The sequence below is a fragment of the Salarias fasciatus genome, chromosome 10 (genome assembly GCF_902148845.1).
Source record: "Salarias fasciatus chromosome 10, fSalaFa1.1, whole genome shotgun sequence".
NCBI classification, from domain to species: domain Eukaryota; kingdom Metazoa; phylum Chordata; class Actinopteri; order Blenniiformes; family Blenniidae; genus Salarias; species Salarias fasciatus.
The window spans coordinates 343,724-360,112 of NC_043754.1; the positions used below are offsets into that span (position 1 = coordinate 343,724).

The 16,389-nt window shown below is 45.7% G+C and overlaps 1 protein-coding gene across 1 annotated transcript in view; it reads left to right on the forward strand.

The window, feature by feature from the left end:
* The first annotated feature begins 1,486 nt into the window (after positions 1 to 1,486).
* The window catches only part of ncf1 (neutrophil cytosolic factor 1), a 58,905-nt gene continuing 44,002 nt past the window's right edge, over positions 1,487 to 16,389 (forward strand). Inside the window, exons 1-3 of the mRNA XM_030101008.1 lie at positions 1,487 to 1,705; positions 12,772 to 12,852; positions 15,200 to 15,275. Of these exons, the coding sequence (XP_029956868.1) occupies positions 1,622 to 1,705; positions 12,772 to 12,852; positions 15,200 to 15,275 (241 nt within the window). The 5' untranslated portion in view covers positions 1,487 to 1,621. The remainder of the gene's footprint in view (positions 1,706 to 12,771; positions 12,853 to 15,199; positions 15,276 to 16,389) is intronic.

Genomic DNA, 16,389 nt, shown 5'->3' on the forward strand with positions numbered 1-16,389 from the left:
AAACAAAAAAAGATCAAAATGTTGGTGTTTCTGTCCTCGATGCAGATGTGAAAACCTCATTTCAATATATTTTACCAAATTTAAACTGAGCTTTCAAGTTTGGTAAAAAATTCAGCTGTTTTTGGAGTTTATAATGCAAGTGTATTGGAGAAGCTTAGAGTGGGAGAGGCTCTCCATTTTATCCAGAAAAAGTTTTTTTTCACATTTCTGGTTCAGTCTTCACGAATTATACATCACAATGTAGGTATAGTCCTTGTGATTCTCACAATGCTTTCATTTTGTCTCTGTTTCAAACGGTTCTCTCTCCAGATGCATTTCTTTGAGTGCAGAGTTTTCTCCCTTCCGCTCCAAAGCAGTCTGAAACCAAAAGTTCACACATTTTTACAAACTGGCTCTGGCTGACGCTCACAGTAAGATAATAAATAAATCAATCAATCAATTTCATCTCTCCGCTCTCGAGAAATGACATTTCTTCACCCAAACAAACTGGATGAAACACTGCTGATTCACTATCCTGGCTGCTGGGGGCAGCTGGTTTCCATGGCAACAGACACAGCTGCTGAGTGCAGCTGGTCTCCATGGCAACAGACACAGCTGCCGAGAGCAGCTGGTCTCCATGGCAACAGACACAGCTGCCGAGAGCAGCTGGTCTCCATGGCAACAGACACAGCTGCCGAGAGCAGCTGGTCTCCATGGCAACAGACACAGCTGCTGACTCTCCGTCATGGCTGATCTCAGCTCAGAGCTCATTGTGAACATGGAGAAGTTGTACAAACACACACACTCACTCTCGGCAGCAGCCTGCTGGCACTATTTTTTGGTTATTATTATTATCATTATTATTCGGAGAAGAAGAAACAGTCATCCTAGTCGAAGATGGTAACCCCAGAATCTTTTCTTTGACTTTTTTGTCATGTGAATTTGAAGTTGCAGTAAAACTCTGACAGTACTGTCCAAGTGTTCCTGTTTAAAGTACTTTAAGGGAAGAGAAAGCTGAGAAAATGAGTTAAAGGCAGCAAAACAGGGGAAGAGGAACATGGTGCTTTTGTATTGAAAATAGCAAAATAGTGGCTGAAAACTGAGTTTGTGTGGTGACAGAGCCCTGTGGTTAGTGTGAGGGGATATTTGTTAACAGTGTTGCTACAGTCATGAAGTGAAACAATCTGTTTCCTGGTTTGTGTTTGAACACTTCCACAGCTGAGAAAGAGGAAGTGACAAGAGCCGGAGAGAGAGAGAGAGAGAGAGAGAGAGAGAGAGAGAGAGAGAGAGAGAGAGTTGAAGAGAGACAGAAAGAGACAGAGAGTTGAAGAGAGAGAAAGAGACAGAGAGTTGAAGAGAGAGTTGAAGAGAGAGAAAGAGACAGAGAGTTGAAGAGAGAGAAAGAGACAGAGAGTTGAAGAGAGAGTTGAAGAGAGAGAAAGAGACAGAGAGTTGAAGAGAGACAGACAGAGAGAGTTGAAGAGAGAGAAAGAGACAGAGAGTTGAAGAGAGACAGACAGAGAGAGTTGAAGAGAGAGAAAGAGACAGAGAGTTGAAGAGAGACAGACAGAGAGAGTTGAAGAGAGACAGACAGAGAGAGTTGAAGAGAGACAGACAGGTGCAGAGTTGAAGGAAACAGCTGATGTCCCTCAGCATGGAGGACAGCTATGTCCGCCACGTGGAGCTGCTCGGCTTCGAGAAGCGTTTCTTCCCCAGTCAGCACTACGTGAGTCCTGCCTCGAACTGCTGCTGTGCCTTTGTGCCGTTGTCTTGGTTGTTGTTGTTTATTGTTACTGATGATGCTGTTGTCGTTGTTTTGGTTGTTGTTGTTTGTTGTCATTGTTTATTTTTGCCGATGATGCTGTTGTCATTGTTGTTTCGGTTATTGTTGTTTGTTGCTTGTTGTTATTCTTCCAGTTTTTGTTTCAGCTGTTGCTCCTGCTGCAGTTGTTTTGTTGTCATTGGTGCTGTTGTTTTCCAGCTGTTGCTCAGGCTGTGGTTATTGCTGCCGAACCAGGTTAATCATGAATTTTGCCCCAGAAGAGAAAGCCAGGTTAACCCTGAGGTAGGCTTAGGCGATTATGTGATCGTGTATGGTGATCACGATTAATTTCCAGTCGATCACGGTGATCAGCTGTGAGCACATTTACTCGATCAGACATGGCAGAAATGTGCGTGACACAGTCAATCATGGACGACTTTTTCCTGCTCAGCTTCCGCCTGTAAGTTGTCTGAGAAGTAAACAGAGATGGAGCTGAACGTGGAGCCGAGGGCAGCAAAGCAGAGGAAGTCAGCCCTGCCTCGGCGTTATCCTCTGAAGATGAGGCTGCTGTTGACAGGAAAGGCTGCTCCACGCCGCACCGCTGCTAGCACACCGATCCGCAAGGAATCTGATCTTTTGAGTCCAGGAACTACTTGTGATCCAGTGCTTTACTTTACCTTTAAAGGTGCTGTAGGCAGGATTCAGCATCTCCGCCATCTTGCTTAGGGTTACCTAAGCAAGATGGCGATTTGACCCATCTAAGATGGTGATTTGAAACCCAGCACAGCCAATCCTGTCCTGTTTTCTCTGACATCACGCCCTCACGCAAGTTAAGCCCCTCCCACAAGAACGTGCGACGAACGCCCCTCGACCAATCACGGTTAGAGCCTCAGGGGCTCTTCTGATTGGTCAAAGATACCTGGAGCTGTGGAGATTCCTTTTCAGCTCAGAACAGAGACAGATGGAAACGCTGCGCCCTCGCGGTAGAGCAGTGATGCTACACTCCTAAAGGATTATCAATGGATACTCTAACATTTAATCCAAAGAAAACAGAAAAATTAGCATTGACTAGCAAAATCCTGCCTACAGCAGCTTTAACTAACGATGGTTCAGTTCTTCTCTTTTACTGAAAAAGTGCTGCATCGCATCACTGAACGTATCACCACGTCTTGCCACTAACACTCTTCTTCTAACAACATGCAGAGAGCCTGCAGCGCCGTTCTTCTTCTGTGGTGTCTGTGTAAAATAAGGTTGAACATGCAAACAGCACCCCTAGTGGCATGAAGTGCAAATGCAGTCATGGCGTCGTCTGTGCGCCGTGGTTTGAATGCAGATCTCCCTGGGGTTATTCCAAATGTTTCAGAAACCATCTATTTATAATAATAATGCATTGGTTTTATATAGCACTTTTCTGGACACTCAAAGACGCTTCACATTGCATTCTTCATTCTTCATTCTCTCCATACTGGGTGGTGGTAAGCTACTGCTGTAGCCACAGCTGTCCTGGGGCAGACTGACAGAAGCGAGGCTGCCAGTCTGCGCCAGCGGCCCCTCCCACCACCAACCATTCACTCTCACAACTTTCATACTTAAGCAAGGTGGGTGAAGTGTCTTGCCCAAGGACACAACGACAGTTTTACACTTGCAGGAGCGGGGATCGAACCGCCAACATTCCGGTTGTAAGACAACCCGCTCTACCAACTGAGCTACTGTCGCCCCGATCTTTTACGGTGCATTGCAAGATTTTATTATCTTGGCGCTAGATTTTTTTTTACTGCACTGTTAAGTGAAATTGTTCATGTATTTTTCTATGTTTACATTATTTAATTTGCATTGCTATTAACTAGGTTTGTTAATAAAATGTTAAACTATTCCATAGTTTCAGTTTTCAGTGCAGATGCTTTAAAACTGGTTTAAAAACAAAATAACAGATTGTGATTATAACCAAGATTGAATGATAAGAAAAAAAATATTGTGATCTTTTTTATTGCCATATCACCCAGCCCTACCCTGCGGTTAAGTGGATAAGAGAAAGCCAGGTTAACCCTGAGGTTAACTGGATAACAGAAAGCCAGGTTAACCCTGAAATTAGCTGGATAAGAGAAAGCCTGGTTAACCCTGAGGTTAACTGTCATGGTCGGCGTGCAGGTGTGCAGTCAGACCCAATTGCAGAGAGACTGAAGCAGGATCGATGATTCAATCAATCAATCAATTTATTTTTGTATAGCCCAGTATCACAACAACAGTTGCCTCAGAGGGCTTCAAGATGTTACATTTGTCGGTAAAAGTAAAAACAGTGAATAAGCATAATGGTAATATGTCAATATTTACAGTAACGAGACAGAACGAAGCAACCACCGCCTTCGACCCTCACATCCGGCAAGAAAAAACTCCAAAAACCCAGTGGGAAAAGAAGAAATCTTGGGGAGAACCACAGTATGGAGGGATCCCTCTCCCAGGGACGGACAGCTTTGGCAACAGCTAGCATGAGACAATAAGAAGTAAAGCCTAGGACTATGTTGAGGACAGTCCGTTGGACGGTCCAGCACAAGAACCACGGATCCCAGCAGTAGAACCGAAGCCAGTCCACGGGCAGGACCGACAGGAGTGTCCTCCCGGTCCGGACGGAGCTTGTTCATAGGCCTTCGTAATAGTGGAGTCAGCAACTGAAACTGGAGAAGACTCCCCCTCGAAGGGGGGGACAGCAGGGGAAAAGCAATGAACGGACTAAAGGGAAGAACATTCAGACATTAGAGGACAGGGCTCAGTGCACCGTACTTCCCACAGCATTCTAGCTCCTGGGGCAGCTTTGTGGATACTTAACTGTTTAAACTAGTATTTAGTTAGTATAGTTTAGTTTAGTTTAATTTAGTTTGGTTTAGTTTAATTTTGTTTGATTGAACAGGTTTATTTAGTGCAGATAACCATGAGGGCTGCAGCCTGGCAGCAGCATCACAGGTTGGCTCGTGGCGAGGCCGTGGCGTGACTGTGGCAAGGTCGTGGTGAGACAAGGTCCTGGCGAGACTGAGGCAAGGTCCTGGCGTGACAAGGTCCTGGCGAGATCAGGCGAGACAAGGCAAAACAAGGCAAAAAAACCTCCTGTCTGCTTGGCAGAGCATCTGAATCCCTCAGCAGCAGCAAGTCTGGTAGGGGTAACGATCCGGCCAGAAGCAGATGGCAGGGGGAGGTTTATATAGGCAGGTAGAGTGGCAGTCTCCAGGCGAATGTAATCAGCACTCAGCAGGACCCAGGGAGACTGAGACTGTGTTCTACCTGCCAGACCGGGGTCCTGACATTAACTGGATAAGAGAAAGCCAAGTTAACCCTGAGGTTAGCTGGATAAGAGAAAGCCAGAGGGGTGTTGCACAAAAGTAGGATAACTCCATCCAGGATAAATGAGGAGGCGTGACTTCAGTAAGGTCAGTCGGGGTTTTCTCGGATTAATCAGTTGCATGTCAATACGAAGTTGTACTCCACTACACATTTAATTTTAATTTCTTTTATTTTGATGCTGTAAAGAGCAAAAAGATGTGTTTTAACACCACAGTTCACATTCACTGACATCCGTGCGTGTTCCCGTTCTCGGGGTGTAATCACGCGAGAGTATCCCTATCCATGAACATACCATGTAGTGAACGCGCCCTCTACTGGCCAGAGTTAGATACTGCCCCACAAAACAACAGTTCTCAGTGTACTAATGGCTCTAAATGCCACACTCTCCCCCCCAGTAATAAATGTCTCCAGACATTTCAGATCCCCAAAACGGTATCTTTTTCACACATTGAATTTTCTCACTGAAAACATGGCATTACTTATTTTAAAATGACACTTGACATTCGATTCAATTCGTGCACATTTATCAAAGTATCTGGTTCATTTTGACCTTTACCACTACACATCAGTCACTGTACTCTGGACCCCAATCAGATCAACTCTCCAGTGTAACAGACTCATATCGGCCTCAGTTCTTTTAGTCTGTTACCAGTCTCTTCATTTGTACAGTATGAGTTCAATATGTTCGCATGGAATTCTCTCTTCTTCTTCACAGTTCATAAATTCACAGTTTATTTTATTCTCTAGAGTCCATTTTCTCCAAATTCATGCAAGGTTCGTGAAATGTGAGTTCAACTCATTACCTCACTGTCTATTGATGCCCACGGTCGCCACATGACCAGTGGTTTGCAGGTTGGGGACATACTCACGACATGCAGGCTCTTGGTACCCGCTTCCACCCACGTCGGCTCACCCAAGGTGTCGTAGGTCAGCATTTGGGGACGGTGCCTCGTGTCGCTGTGGGTAGCTGGTCACTGGTGGAGGGTCGGGATCATCTTCCCTCGATGACTCTTGTAGACGTTCTCCAGGCTCTGCAGTGTCATTCTCACCATCTCCGTCAGCTGTGATGCCTCTGTTGTCAGTCTCTGTCTCCTCTTGTGCAACCGTGGCATCTCCCAGATCCAGTTCATCGTCTTGCATCATCTGAGCTGGTGCAAATGGCTTTGCTTCAGGATTTAAACCTGCAGCTCTCTGACTTTGTTCTTGGTCACATGGGAAACAATACACAAGTTCATCTTCATCACTGCTTTCACTGTCTAAGTCTTTCTCTGGTTCGTTGGTTTGGTGCTTTCTTGTTCTTTGTCTTGTTTGTATTTTCCTCACTTGCTTTACTTGGGTGGGTTCTACTTTGTCTAAGGGGTGACTGTCACATGGGAGTAGAAGGTTCCTGTGCAGTACTCGACTCTTTCCTCCTTCCTCTGGTGCTACTTCATACACCGGGCTGTCGCTGCTCCTTCTCTTCACCACAGTGTGCACTTTAGTTTCCCAATAGGACCGTAATTTCCCAGGGCCGCCTCTCTCTGACAGGTAACGCACAAGTACCCGTCCACCAGGGTGGAGGTCAGCTCCATGTGCTCTTTTGTCATAGCCTTTCTTGCTCCGTAAAGCTTCTCGGGCTGCTGTTTTGGATGCGATCTCATAGGCTTGTCTCATTTGTTTTTTCCAGTTCTGTACATATTCGGTGTAAGACTCTTTTGCCTCTCTGGGCTGTAAGTTGAAAAGCAGATCTATTGGCAAGCGAGGTGACCTTCCGTAGAGTAAGTAGTAGGGAGAGAACCCTGTGACCCCACTACGGGTGCAGCTGTACGCGTGCACCAGTTTTGTCAGTGAGCTCTTCCAGTCAGCCTTCTGTTCATTTGTGAGAGTGCGGAGCACTGATAAGATCATTCCATTGAACCGTTCACATTTCCCATTACCTTGGGGGTGGTAACATGTCGTGTGAGACCCCCGCACATCACAGCTCTTCTGTAGTTGGTCCATCACTTGGTTGTCAAACTCTCTACCCATATCGTGGTGAATTCTCTCTGGAAAGCAGACTCGCAGTGCAAAGTCATTAAAGAGTTTGATAAGGTTCATTAGGCCTTTTTTTGTATTCATGGTTTGGATTCATATACACAGGCCAGAGGTTATTTTCTGAGGAAGGCTGCAGCTTGGCAGCCGAAACATGTCAAGGTAGGCAAAAATAACCTCTGGCCTGTGTATATGAATCCAAACCATCATTAAAGAGTTTGTCAACAACAGTTCTGGCAGACTTGTTTTTTGTGGCATAGGCTTGGGTGAAGCCAGTGAAATGATCAATCACAATAAGAATGTACTCGAACCCCTGTTTGCAAGTCTCTAAGTGTAAAAAGTCAATACATACAAGCTCACCCGGGCGTGTTGTGACAATGGTGGTCATAGGAGCTCTGGTTGCTTTGTGAGGTCGCTTTGCCTTGAGACACTCACAGTCTTGGGTGACAAAATGTTCAATGTCAGAGTACATATGGGCCCAATAGAATCGATCTTGGATCAGGTTCAAAGTTCTCTCAACCCCAAGATGCCCCATTTCTTTGTGAAGCTCGTGGAATACTGTTTGATGATATTCTTTAGGGAGGATAAGCTGTTGTTTATCTCCTGCCTTCCTGAAAAGGATCCCATCTTCATCAACATACAACTTTGCCCAGTGTCTCATCAATACTCTGACATCTGCAGGTTCTGTTTTCAGAGCTCTCCTGGACGGATGCTGATTGTCCCTTTTGAATTGCAGAACTCGGCCTATGACAGGGTCTTTTTCTTGACTGTCCCGTATCTGTTCTGGTGTCAGAGACTTGGTTTGAGGGTGTGCACTCGTATCCCTCACTAAATCTAGTGTTTCGATGGGGATCGTTACTGCCCGGACTGGAGGGGTGTCTCCCTGCACACTGACTCCCTGCACTGCTGCACTAAAGACTTCCTGACCTACCTCCTCTGTACACTGGGTCGTGAATGTATTTATGTCTAATGGCATGCGGGACAGCCCATCTACATCTGCGTTACTCTTTCCCGGCCTATACTTAGTGGAGAAGTCAAATTCAGACAGCTCGCCCACCCACCTATGACCTGTAGCATTAAGTTTAGCTGTTGAGAGTATATAGGTTAAGGGATTGTTATCTGTATATACTACGAAGTGTGGAGCGTGATAAAGATAATCCCTGAAACGTTCACATATTGCCCATTTTAGTGCTAAAAATTAAAACTTTCCCGAATGCATGTGGTAGTTCTTTTCAGGTGGGGTTAGAGTCCTGGAACCGTACCCTATTACTACCAGCTTGCCCTTTTGTCTCTGATAAAGTACCACTCCGAGTCCTTCCTGGGATGCATCTGTGTGGAGGATGAATGGTTGGGTCATCTCTGGGTACCCCAGAAGGGGAGGCTCTGACAGCTTGTCTATTAGAGAGTTCAATATCTTTTGGTGGCTGTCTGTCCATTGTATTGGAGTGTTAGGTGGGAGGTTACCTTTCTTTCTGGTTGTAGCTCTGACCTTGGATCAGGTGGTGTTGAGAGCAGCTGGTAGAGAGGCTGGGCTATTCTGGAGAAGTTTGGGATATATGTTCGGTAATACGAGAGGAATCCCATTACTCTTCTCAGCTCTCGGACTGTCGTTGGTGCTTTCTCCTTTAAGGCTTGGACTGGCACCACCTCTGATGGGTCCTTAGTGTAGCCTTCTCCAGACACCAACCGTCCCAGAAGCCTCACCTTCCTCTTCAACACCTCACACTTGCGGGGGCTGAGTTTAACCCCGTGCTCCTGGTATCTTTGTAACACAGTTCTCAGGTGCTCAATGTGGTCCTCAAAACTGGGGCTATGGACCAGATTATCATCCAGATATGGTTGACACATGACATCTCTCAAGCCACATAAACAGTCTTCCATGTTCCTCTGGAATTCTGCGGGCGCTGCACTCAACCCGAACGGGATTCGGACCCACTGGTAGAGGCCCCAGGGGGTTATGAAAGCTGTAAGGGGCTGGCTTTCCTCGTCCAGGAACCCCTGGTGATAGGCCTTCCCCTGGTCCAGTACAGAGAACCAGGAGCTGCCAGTGAGGGAGTCAAGCATATCTTGGATTCGGGGTATGGGGTGTCTATCAGGGACTGACTTTTTGTTCAGCTCTCTGTAGTCACAACACAGTCTTAAAGTGCCATCTTTCTTTCGTACGCACACAACTGGTGAGGCATACAGAGAGCGTGAAGGAGTAATCCAGCCATGATTTAATAAGTCCTGTATATACTCCTTCACCTCCTGGTGTAGTGGTTTTGGGACTGGCATGTATGTTTTTCTCACTGGGGTGGTGTCATGCAGCGTGATGTGGAGTTTTAGTGAGGGGATCGAGCCAATGTCATCATCGTCATATGCAAATGCATGACACTCCTCTCTCAGCAGCTGTTTGGCAATCCTGCGTTGCCCCTCATTTAGATGACTAAGGTCGACTGGAGGGTCCCACCAGGTGGGTTTATGTTTTTTTGAATTGTCACCACCCGAGACTGATGCTGTGTGAGTTGGTGGCTTTATGAGGCATTCAGAGAAATTGTTTTGTCTTGCACTTAATTTCATTTAAATAAGTGTAAACTCAGAGTTGTTTGTTTTATTTTTCAGACTATTATTTTGGACTTAAACATAGTGGCTGGGCTGCCTTTTTATTAGAAGTAAAATTCATTTTCAAAAATTATCTGTCATTGCATTATTTTAAATTGTATGTATATAAAGTATCGGTATGCGAGTATCGGTATCGGTGAGTACTGAAGATGAAGTACTCGTACTCGGTATCGGTCTGAAAAAAGTGGTATCGCACATCCCTAGTTTTATATAGCGCTTTTCAAGACACTCAAAGACGCTTTACATTGCATTATTCATTCTCTCCTTACTGGGTGGTGGTAAGCTACGACTGTAGCCACAGCTGCCCTGGGGCAGACTGACGGAAGCGAGGCTGCCAATCTGCGCCATCGGCCCCTCCGACCACCAACCATTCACTCTCACAACTTTCATACGAGGCAAGGTGTGTGCAATGTACAGTGTGTCTCTTCGCAATCAACTTAATGAGTCTTTCTTTGCGTCGTGGTGGGAGGTAGTTGACTGGTGAGGTTTGAGGTGCTGTGGAAGGGGGGACTGGTTGCTGCATGTTGAGACTGGACGATTCACGGGCTACCGAGAGTCCCGGCTCGGCAGCCCAATCTAGTTTCCCTGCTGCTCTCTGGCTCGTCGACACCCTCTGGAGAGATGCCCCTCCTGTCCACACTTAAAACAATGTCTGCAAGAGTCACCCATCTGAGCTTCCTGACACGCCCTACAACCCTCAGGCCGACTACGGCTGGGTGTGAACGTTTTCTCTGTTGGTCTAGCTTGTGTGGCCTCCACTGTCTGTAACATCAACTTTTTAATCTCTAGAACCTCAGCCTTGAGCGCTTCTATTGGATCTATCTCTATTTTGGGTTCCTGACTTTCCTTACTCTTCCCTCCGCTTCACGAGCAGTATTGTCAACTGCTGATGCTGAGGCGTCAGGTGGGTACACCTCTGCCTGCACTTCACTGACTTTTGGGGGCTTGTTTATGACTGTCTTCCTCAGTTTTTGCTGTCTTTCCTGTTCTAAGTTTGCAGCCTCACTGATCCACTCAATTAATGCCTCATCTGAGACATTACGGTTACTGAGATATGGCTTGAGCTGGAACTTCACTGCATCACTGTAAAGACCTGTCTCTATGGAGCGGAGGAATTTTCTCTGAATTAGCTCTGGACTAAACTGCTCACCTTCTTCACCTGCGTCATCATCACAGTATTTTCTCATTAACTTCTCTTTCAGTTCCATTGCTCTGAATAAGGAATTCTGGGCTGACTCCTTTGGATCTTGTGTCATGTTCATCAGGCGATGCAGTAGGTCGGAGGAAGAATCCACCTTGTAGTGAGCCCTGAGTGGTCTTGAGGGTGTGCAGCGTCAGCTGTCTCTTTATTTCCAACATCTCTCGCAGAAGGAGACCTGGGCTCACAGCACGTGTGAATGCTTCAATGATCTCTGTTTCTCCATGTCCTTTCCGCTGAGCAGACTCAATCTGGTTCATGAGACTTGTGTAGGACAATTTGTCCTTTTGACCAGCTTCTCCAATCTGCCCGATTATCCGGAACTCCCGCCTCAGTGTCACCTCAGGCAGTCTGGTTGGTGCTGCGATGGTCGTTCTTGTGTCCTTTTCCTTTGTGATCTCGATTATAGGCTCAGTACCTCCCGCTGCTGCTGTCTTCTGCTTGATCTTGACCTCCAACGCCCCAATTTCTTCTTCCATCTGCTGCTGTAACTTCTGGTACTGCATTTTTAACTTCTCTAGCTCACTTGTCTCCTGAACTGCGATCTCAGTTTCTGTTTCCCATTTTGTCAGCTTCAGAGAGGCCAGGTAGGACAGTACATGTTGCAGATACTGCTGATATGGCTCTTCGGACTCTTCACCCTCCTCGCTTTCATCTAAAGTCATTTCCACCAACCTGATTAAGGTGCATCTTGTTTTGCTGGCAAACCCCTCCACAGGTGCGGTACACTTTAGATGCTCACAAAGGGAAATGAGCTCCCTCTCCTCCAGTGTCAGTAGTGTCCGGCTTATATTGTTCCTTATTTCCTCCATGGTAGTCCTCTGCTCTGTCTGTCTCCACATCTATGCGACTGGGCCGTGGGCTGAATCAACCATCCTCTGCTACCAAAATATGTAGGGTGGCACAATACGAAGTTGTACTCCACTACACATTTAATTTTAATTTCTTTTGTTTTGATGCTGTAAAGAGCAAAAAGATGTGTTTTAACACCACAGTTCACATTCACTGACATCCGTGGGTGTTGCCGTTCTCGGGGTGTAATCACGCGAGAGTATCCCTATCCATGAACACACCGTGTAGTGAACGCGCCCTCTACTGGCCAGAGTTAGATACTGCCCCACAAAACAACAGTTCTCAGTGTAGTAATGGCTCTAAATGCCACATTTGCCGTGCCAGGATGAAAAGACGCGGTTAGTCCAGCCCAGTGTGGATCATCTGGATCAGTGGCGTTCACGGCTTTCTTAAGACCACGAGGTCAATCCTAGAATCACAGATTGAAAATGGAACAAGGACAAGCGTCTTTCTTCACTGGGATGAGCAGCAGGGTGCGAACTATAGCAGCTGTCGGAACCCCAAGCTGGATGCAGGGCTCCAGGAAATACTGGGAACCACGTCTGAGATTTCTGTCCAGAAGAGAGCAGTGCTACAACAGCTGAGATCCTGCAGAACCCTCCAGCTCCCAGGCCTCTGGTAGATCCTGCAGAACCCTCACGTTCTTAGGTGTCTTGCAGAGGACTCCAGTTGGAAGGAGAAACCGCCCAGGCAGGACGAGAACACGGTTTTATATACAGTATATCTGAGCAATGGTCGATATTACAAAACAACTAGAACTTACTTACCTATAAAATCTAACTAACTAAAATAAAACTAAGGAATATGCAAAACATGTAAAAACTAAACAAGCAAACATGCATAAAATACTAGCATAAAATACTAGTTAGAACTAAACTGAAATTAGCGACATGAAGGTAAAACAACATGAAAATAAATACTGAGAAATTCAAAACTATTAGAACTTTGCATCAGTGCTGCTGTTTTTCTATTGTTGTTGTTGTTGCTGTTGTTGTCGTTGTTGTTGCTGTTGTTGCTGAAGGTTGTCCCCATGCAGGTATACATGCTGATGGTGAAATGGAGTGACCAGTCGGAGAAGCTGATCTACCGGACGTACCCAGAGATCCACACCTTCCATGTGAGCTGAGCAGCATCACCTGAGGCCTGGACGTTCCAGGATCTCCCTGTGTTATCAGGGTCCACTTACCTAGAACACGCACAATCGTTAAGTGGTTGTACGAAGAAAGCTATCAACTCAAAACTAACTCAGGGTTTAGTAATGGTGATCAGTGCATGTTCAAAGGAAAGGAGCAGACCAATCAGAAGCTTGCAGAGCAGCTTCCCTCACCATGGAGCAGCAGACTAATTCTGATAGAAAATGAAGAGTTCAAACATCATGAGGACTAAAACAATGTTACTGCAAATCCATCCAGGAAGGAACGCTGGAAGGAAATTAACTGTGTTGACCTGGAACTTATTGATGTTCTCCAATAGCAATTGATGGAATGATATAAAGAACTGACAGAACTCTGAACACTTAGTTCTCTTTATACCAGCAGGCATTTGAATCAGAACTTCCTCAGTGCTCTTTAGTTATTTAGATTTTACTTCAGAGCAGAAGAGAAAACCTGGTTAGTTCCGAGGTTAGCTGGGTAACAGTAACCAGGTTAGTCCTGAGTAGGGATATTCGATACCACTTTTTTTCAGACCGATAACAAGCATGAGTACTTCATCTTCAGTACTCACCAATACCGATATTCATACCGATACTTTTGATACATAAAATTTAAAATAATGCAATGACAGATCCTTTTTGAAAAATGACTTTTATTTCTAAAAAAAAAAAAAAGGCAGCACAGTCGCTATGTTTAAGTCCAAAATAATCATCTGAAAAATAAAACAAAAAACTCTTTGAGTTTTACACTTTTCAAATGAAATTAAAGATCTAATACAGGATTTTCTTGAAAAGACGAAGCCAAACGTCTGTTACTTTTTGAACAACGCCCTGCTCCAGACCATCCGCCCGACTCTCCTGCTTCTCCCAGGAAACGTGGAAGCGAGCGAGCGCGACCTTCTCGTCTCTGGCGTGCACGGCTCTGTTTACAGTTTCTGCGATTGGCCTCGCTCGTACATAAAGCATGTTTTCCGAAACAGTTCCAGTTTCATTATGTCAGACTCGCCATCGGTCAGTACTAGCTCAGAAGCTCAGCGGCTACATAAACACTCTGACTGCGCAAAAGGGAGAAGCTTATTGGGCGCGAGCACGAAGAACCGCCTTACAAAACCAGCTCGTCAGAATGATTGACAAACGGACCCACCAATTATTTAGGTGATCCACCCGGAAATCAAAATCCTGTATTATACCTTTAAGTGCAAGATAAAACAATTTCTCTGAGTTTTAAGTTTTTTTTTTTAAAAGGGGCACAGCGCAGTTTTAAATATTAAATTTTCAATTATTCACACCCACACACGTTTTCACCTTTGCCTGATGGGCAGCAAGAGCTATTTTTGCAAGATCGCAGTCGCTCCTATTGTCCTGTGCAGGGCACTGAAGGCACAGCAATATGAGTGATTCGGGTACGAATCGCTCTGAGCCTGACGTAATGCGCCTCCCGCTGGCCTGGTAATCCTAAGTTTCGATTTGTCCGCCATTACTCCGCCAGACGCTCAGCAGCAACAACTGAGCAGTACTGAGGATGGAGCTTCCAGAAAGTAAGAACAGACCGGCTTCCAGCACTGCCTCAGCTCCACACAGACCCACCAGGCAGGAGAAACTTACATTTTACTGGAGCGCTGCTAAAAGAGCGAGGAAGGAGTTCCCCTCTTCTGTGCACGTACATGGGCACGAGCCACACACACGAGCTTTTCACTAAGCTACAGTTACACCTAAGGCCTGCAGGGGTCAGTGTTTCACATAAAACAAGCAAACTGCGCTGTGCTCCTTTAATGAACTGAAGTACAAGATGTAAATAAACAACTCCAAATTATACATGTTTTTAAATGAACTTATTTTAACGTTTTTTAAATGAACTGAAGTGCAAGATAAAACAGTTTTCTCTGAGCTTTACACTTTACATGAACTGAAGCTTTTAATGTACTCATTTTAATGACTTTTTTATGAACTAAAGTCAAAGATGGAACAACCCCTGACTTTAAAGAGTTGCTCTCAGAGTTGCTGGTGTTATTTGTGCTGCTCTCGGATCAGTGCTCTTCAGTTTCTCGGTCTTCTGCAGAGTTTGCTGTCGAGTTGTTGCAGGAGTTTTTTTTTTCCCAGCACAACAGCGTCAGACTCTCGTCCACATGTTTCGCTCTGAGGTGTTTCAACAAATTACTAGCTGGGCAACAGTAACCAGGTTAGTCCTGAGGTTAGCTCTAGAGGAGAATCCCCCCTTTTGGAGTCGTGGAGCAGAACTTTCACCTCAGAAACGTCATTTTCTTTTCTTTTTTTTGCCTCTGGAAAACCTTTGTTGGTGTTTTTCTGACAGAAATCGTTGAAGGAGATGTTTCCCATCGAGTCGGGGCAGATCGAGAAGAGGGACCGGATCATCCCATCATTGCCAGGTAGACGAGATGTGTCATTCCACAAACTGCTGACTCACATTTCTGTTTCACTTCCTCTTGGCACCCACTTCCTGCACTTTGGTATGTGTGGGGAATTTATTCAGCTGTTTGAGCATCACACCCGGGAGATGAAGAAGAAAGCAATGCGATTTTAAAAATTTCTGTCTAAGACCAGTAAATGATCAGTATTTAATACTGGGATCAAAACAAAGACAGATGTTGTTCGACGGAGTGAGGGGAAGACAGTAATCGGAACCTACAGTCAGAAGCACTCTGAGAAACAAGTGTTCTCCTGGATCATTGAGACTAACCGCCCTTTAACACCTGGTAGTCTGATTATTAAAGGGACTTAAGGCAAGATTTATGAAAAACTACACATGCATTTCCAGTTTATTCAATGCTAATGGGTCATGAAGCATTAAAAACCTAGTATAACAGGCCAATCCGCGTATCTGTCTGTTGCCTTATACAGGCTGTGTGCCAAATAATTTGTTGCAGTTCAGGGTCCGAATAATCCTGCGCAATCGTGGGGATGTGATGTAAATTGACGCTGTATGCGCGTTGCCGAACAGGAAGAACATGGTCGCCGTGGACACGAACTCAAACACCGCATCCCTGGTTCACACAGGACGCGCCACGCGCGGAAGCGGTAGCGCCGCGCACCGAGTTTCGGATCGGCGCCCCTGTTAACCTATCTGACGGTTCATACAGGAGGCGCGGGGCGGCGCCGCACGCGGAGTGGCTCGCTGATCCACTCCTCTCTATTTTCTCCGTGAGCCCCGAGCGCCATTTGTCAAGCTGGATCAAGCAGATCGCACCAGACAGGAAGTCGGGAATGGAAAATACGAGAGAATCCGGTCAATTTTCAAATTAAAATAAAGTAAAATAACATAAATTATGTTGCTTTTCGGTTTTCCTTTTCAGATAAACACACACAGGGAGAGGGGGCGAGAGAGAGAGAGAGAGAGGGGGATAGAGATTCACGTGATGGTGGGCACTGTCCAGCAGTTCACCAACAAGATGACAGAAAACACTGTGCCGCTTCCTTCTTTTATTGACTGGATGAACCCACAAGAGAGCAGGACTCTCCTCTCCACAGGCGTCGAGGTCTCCG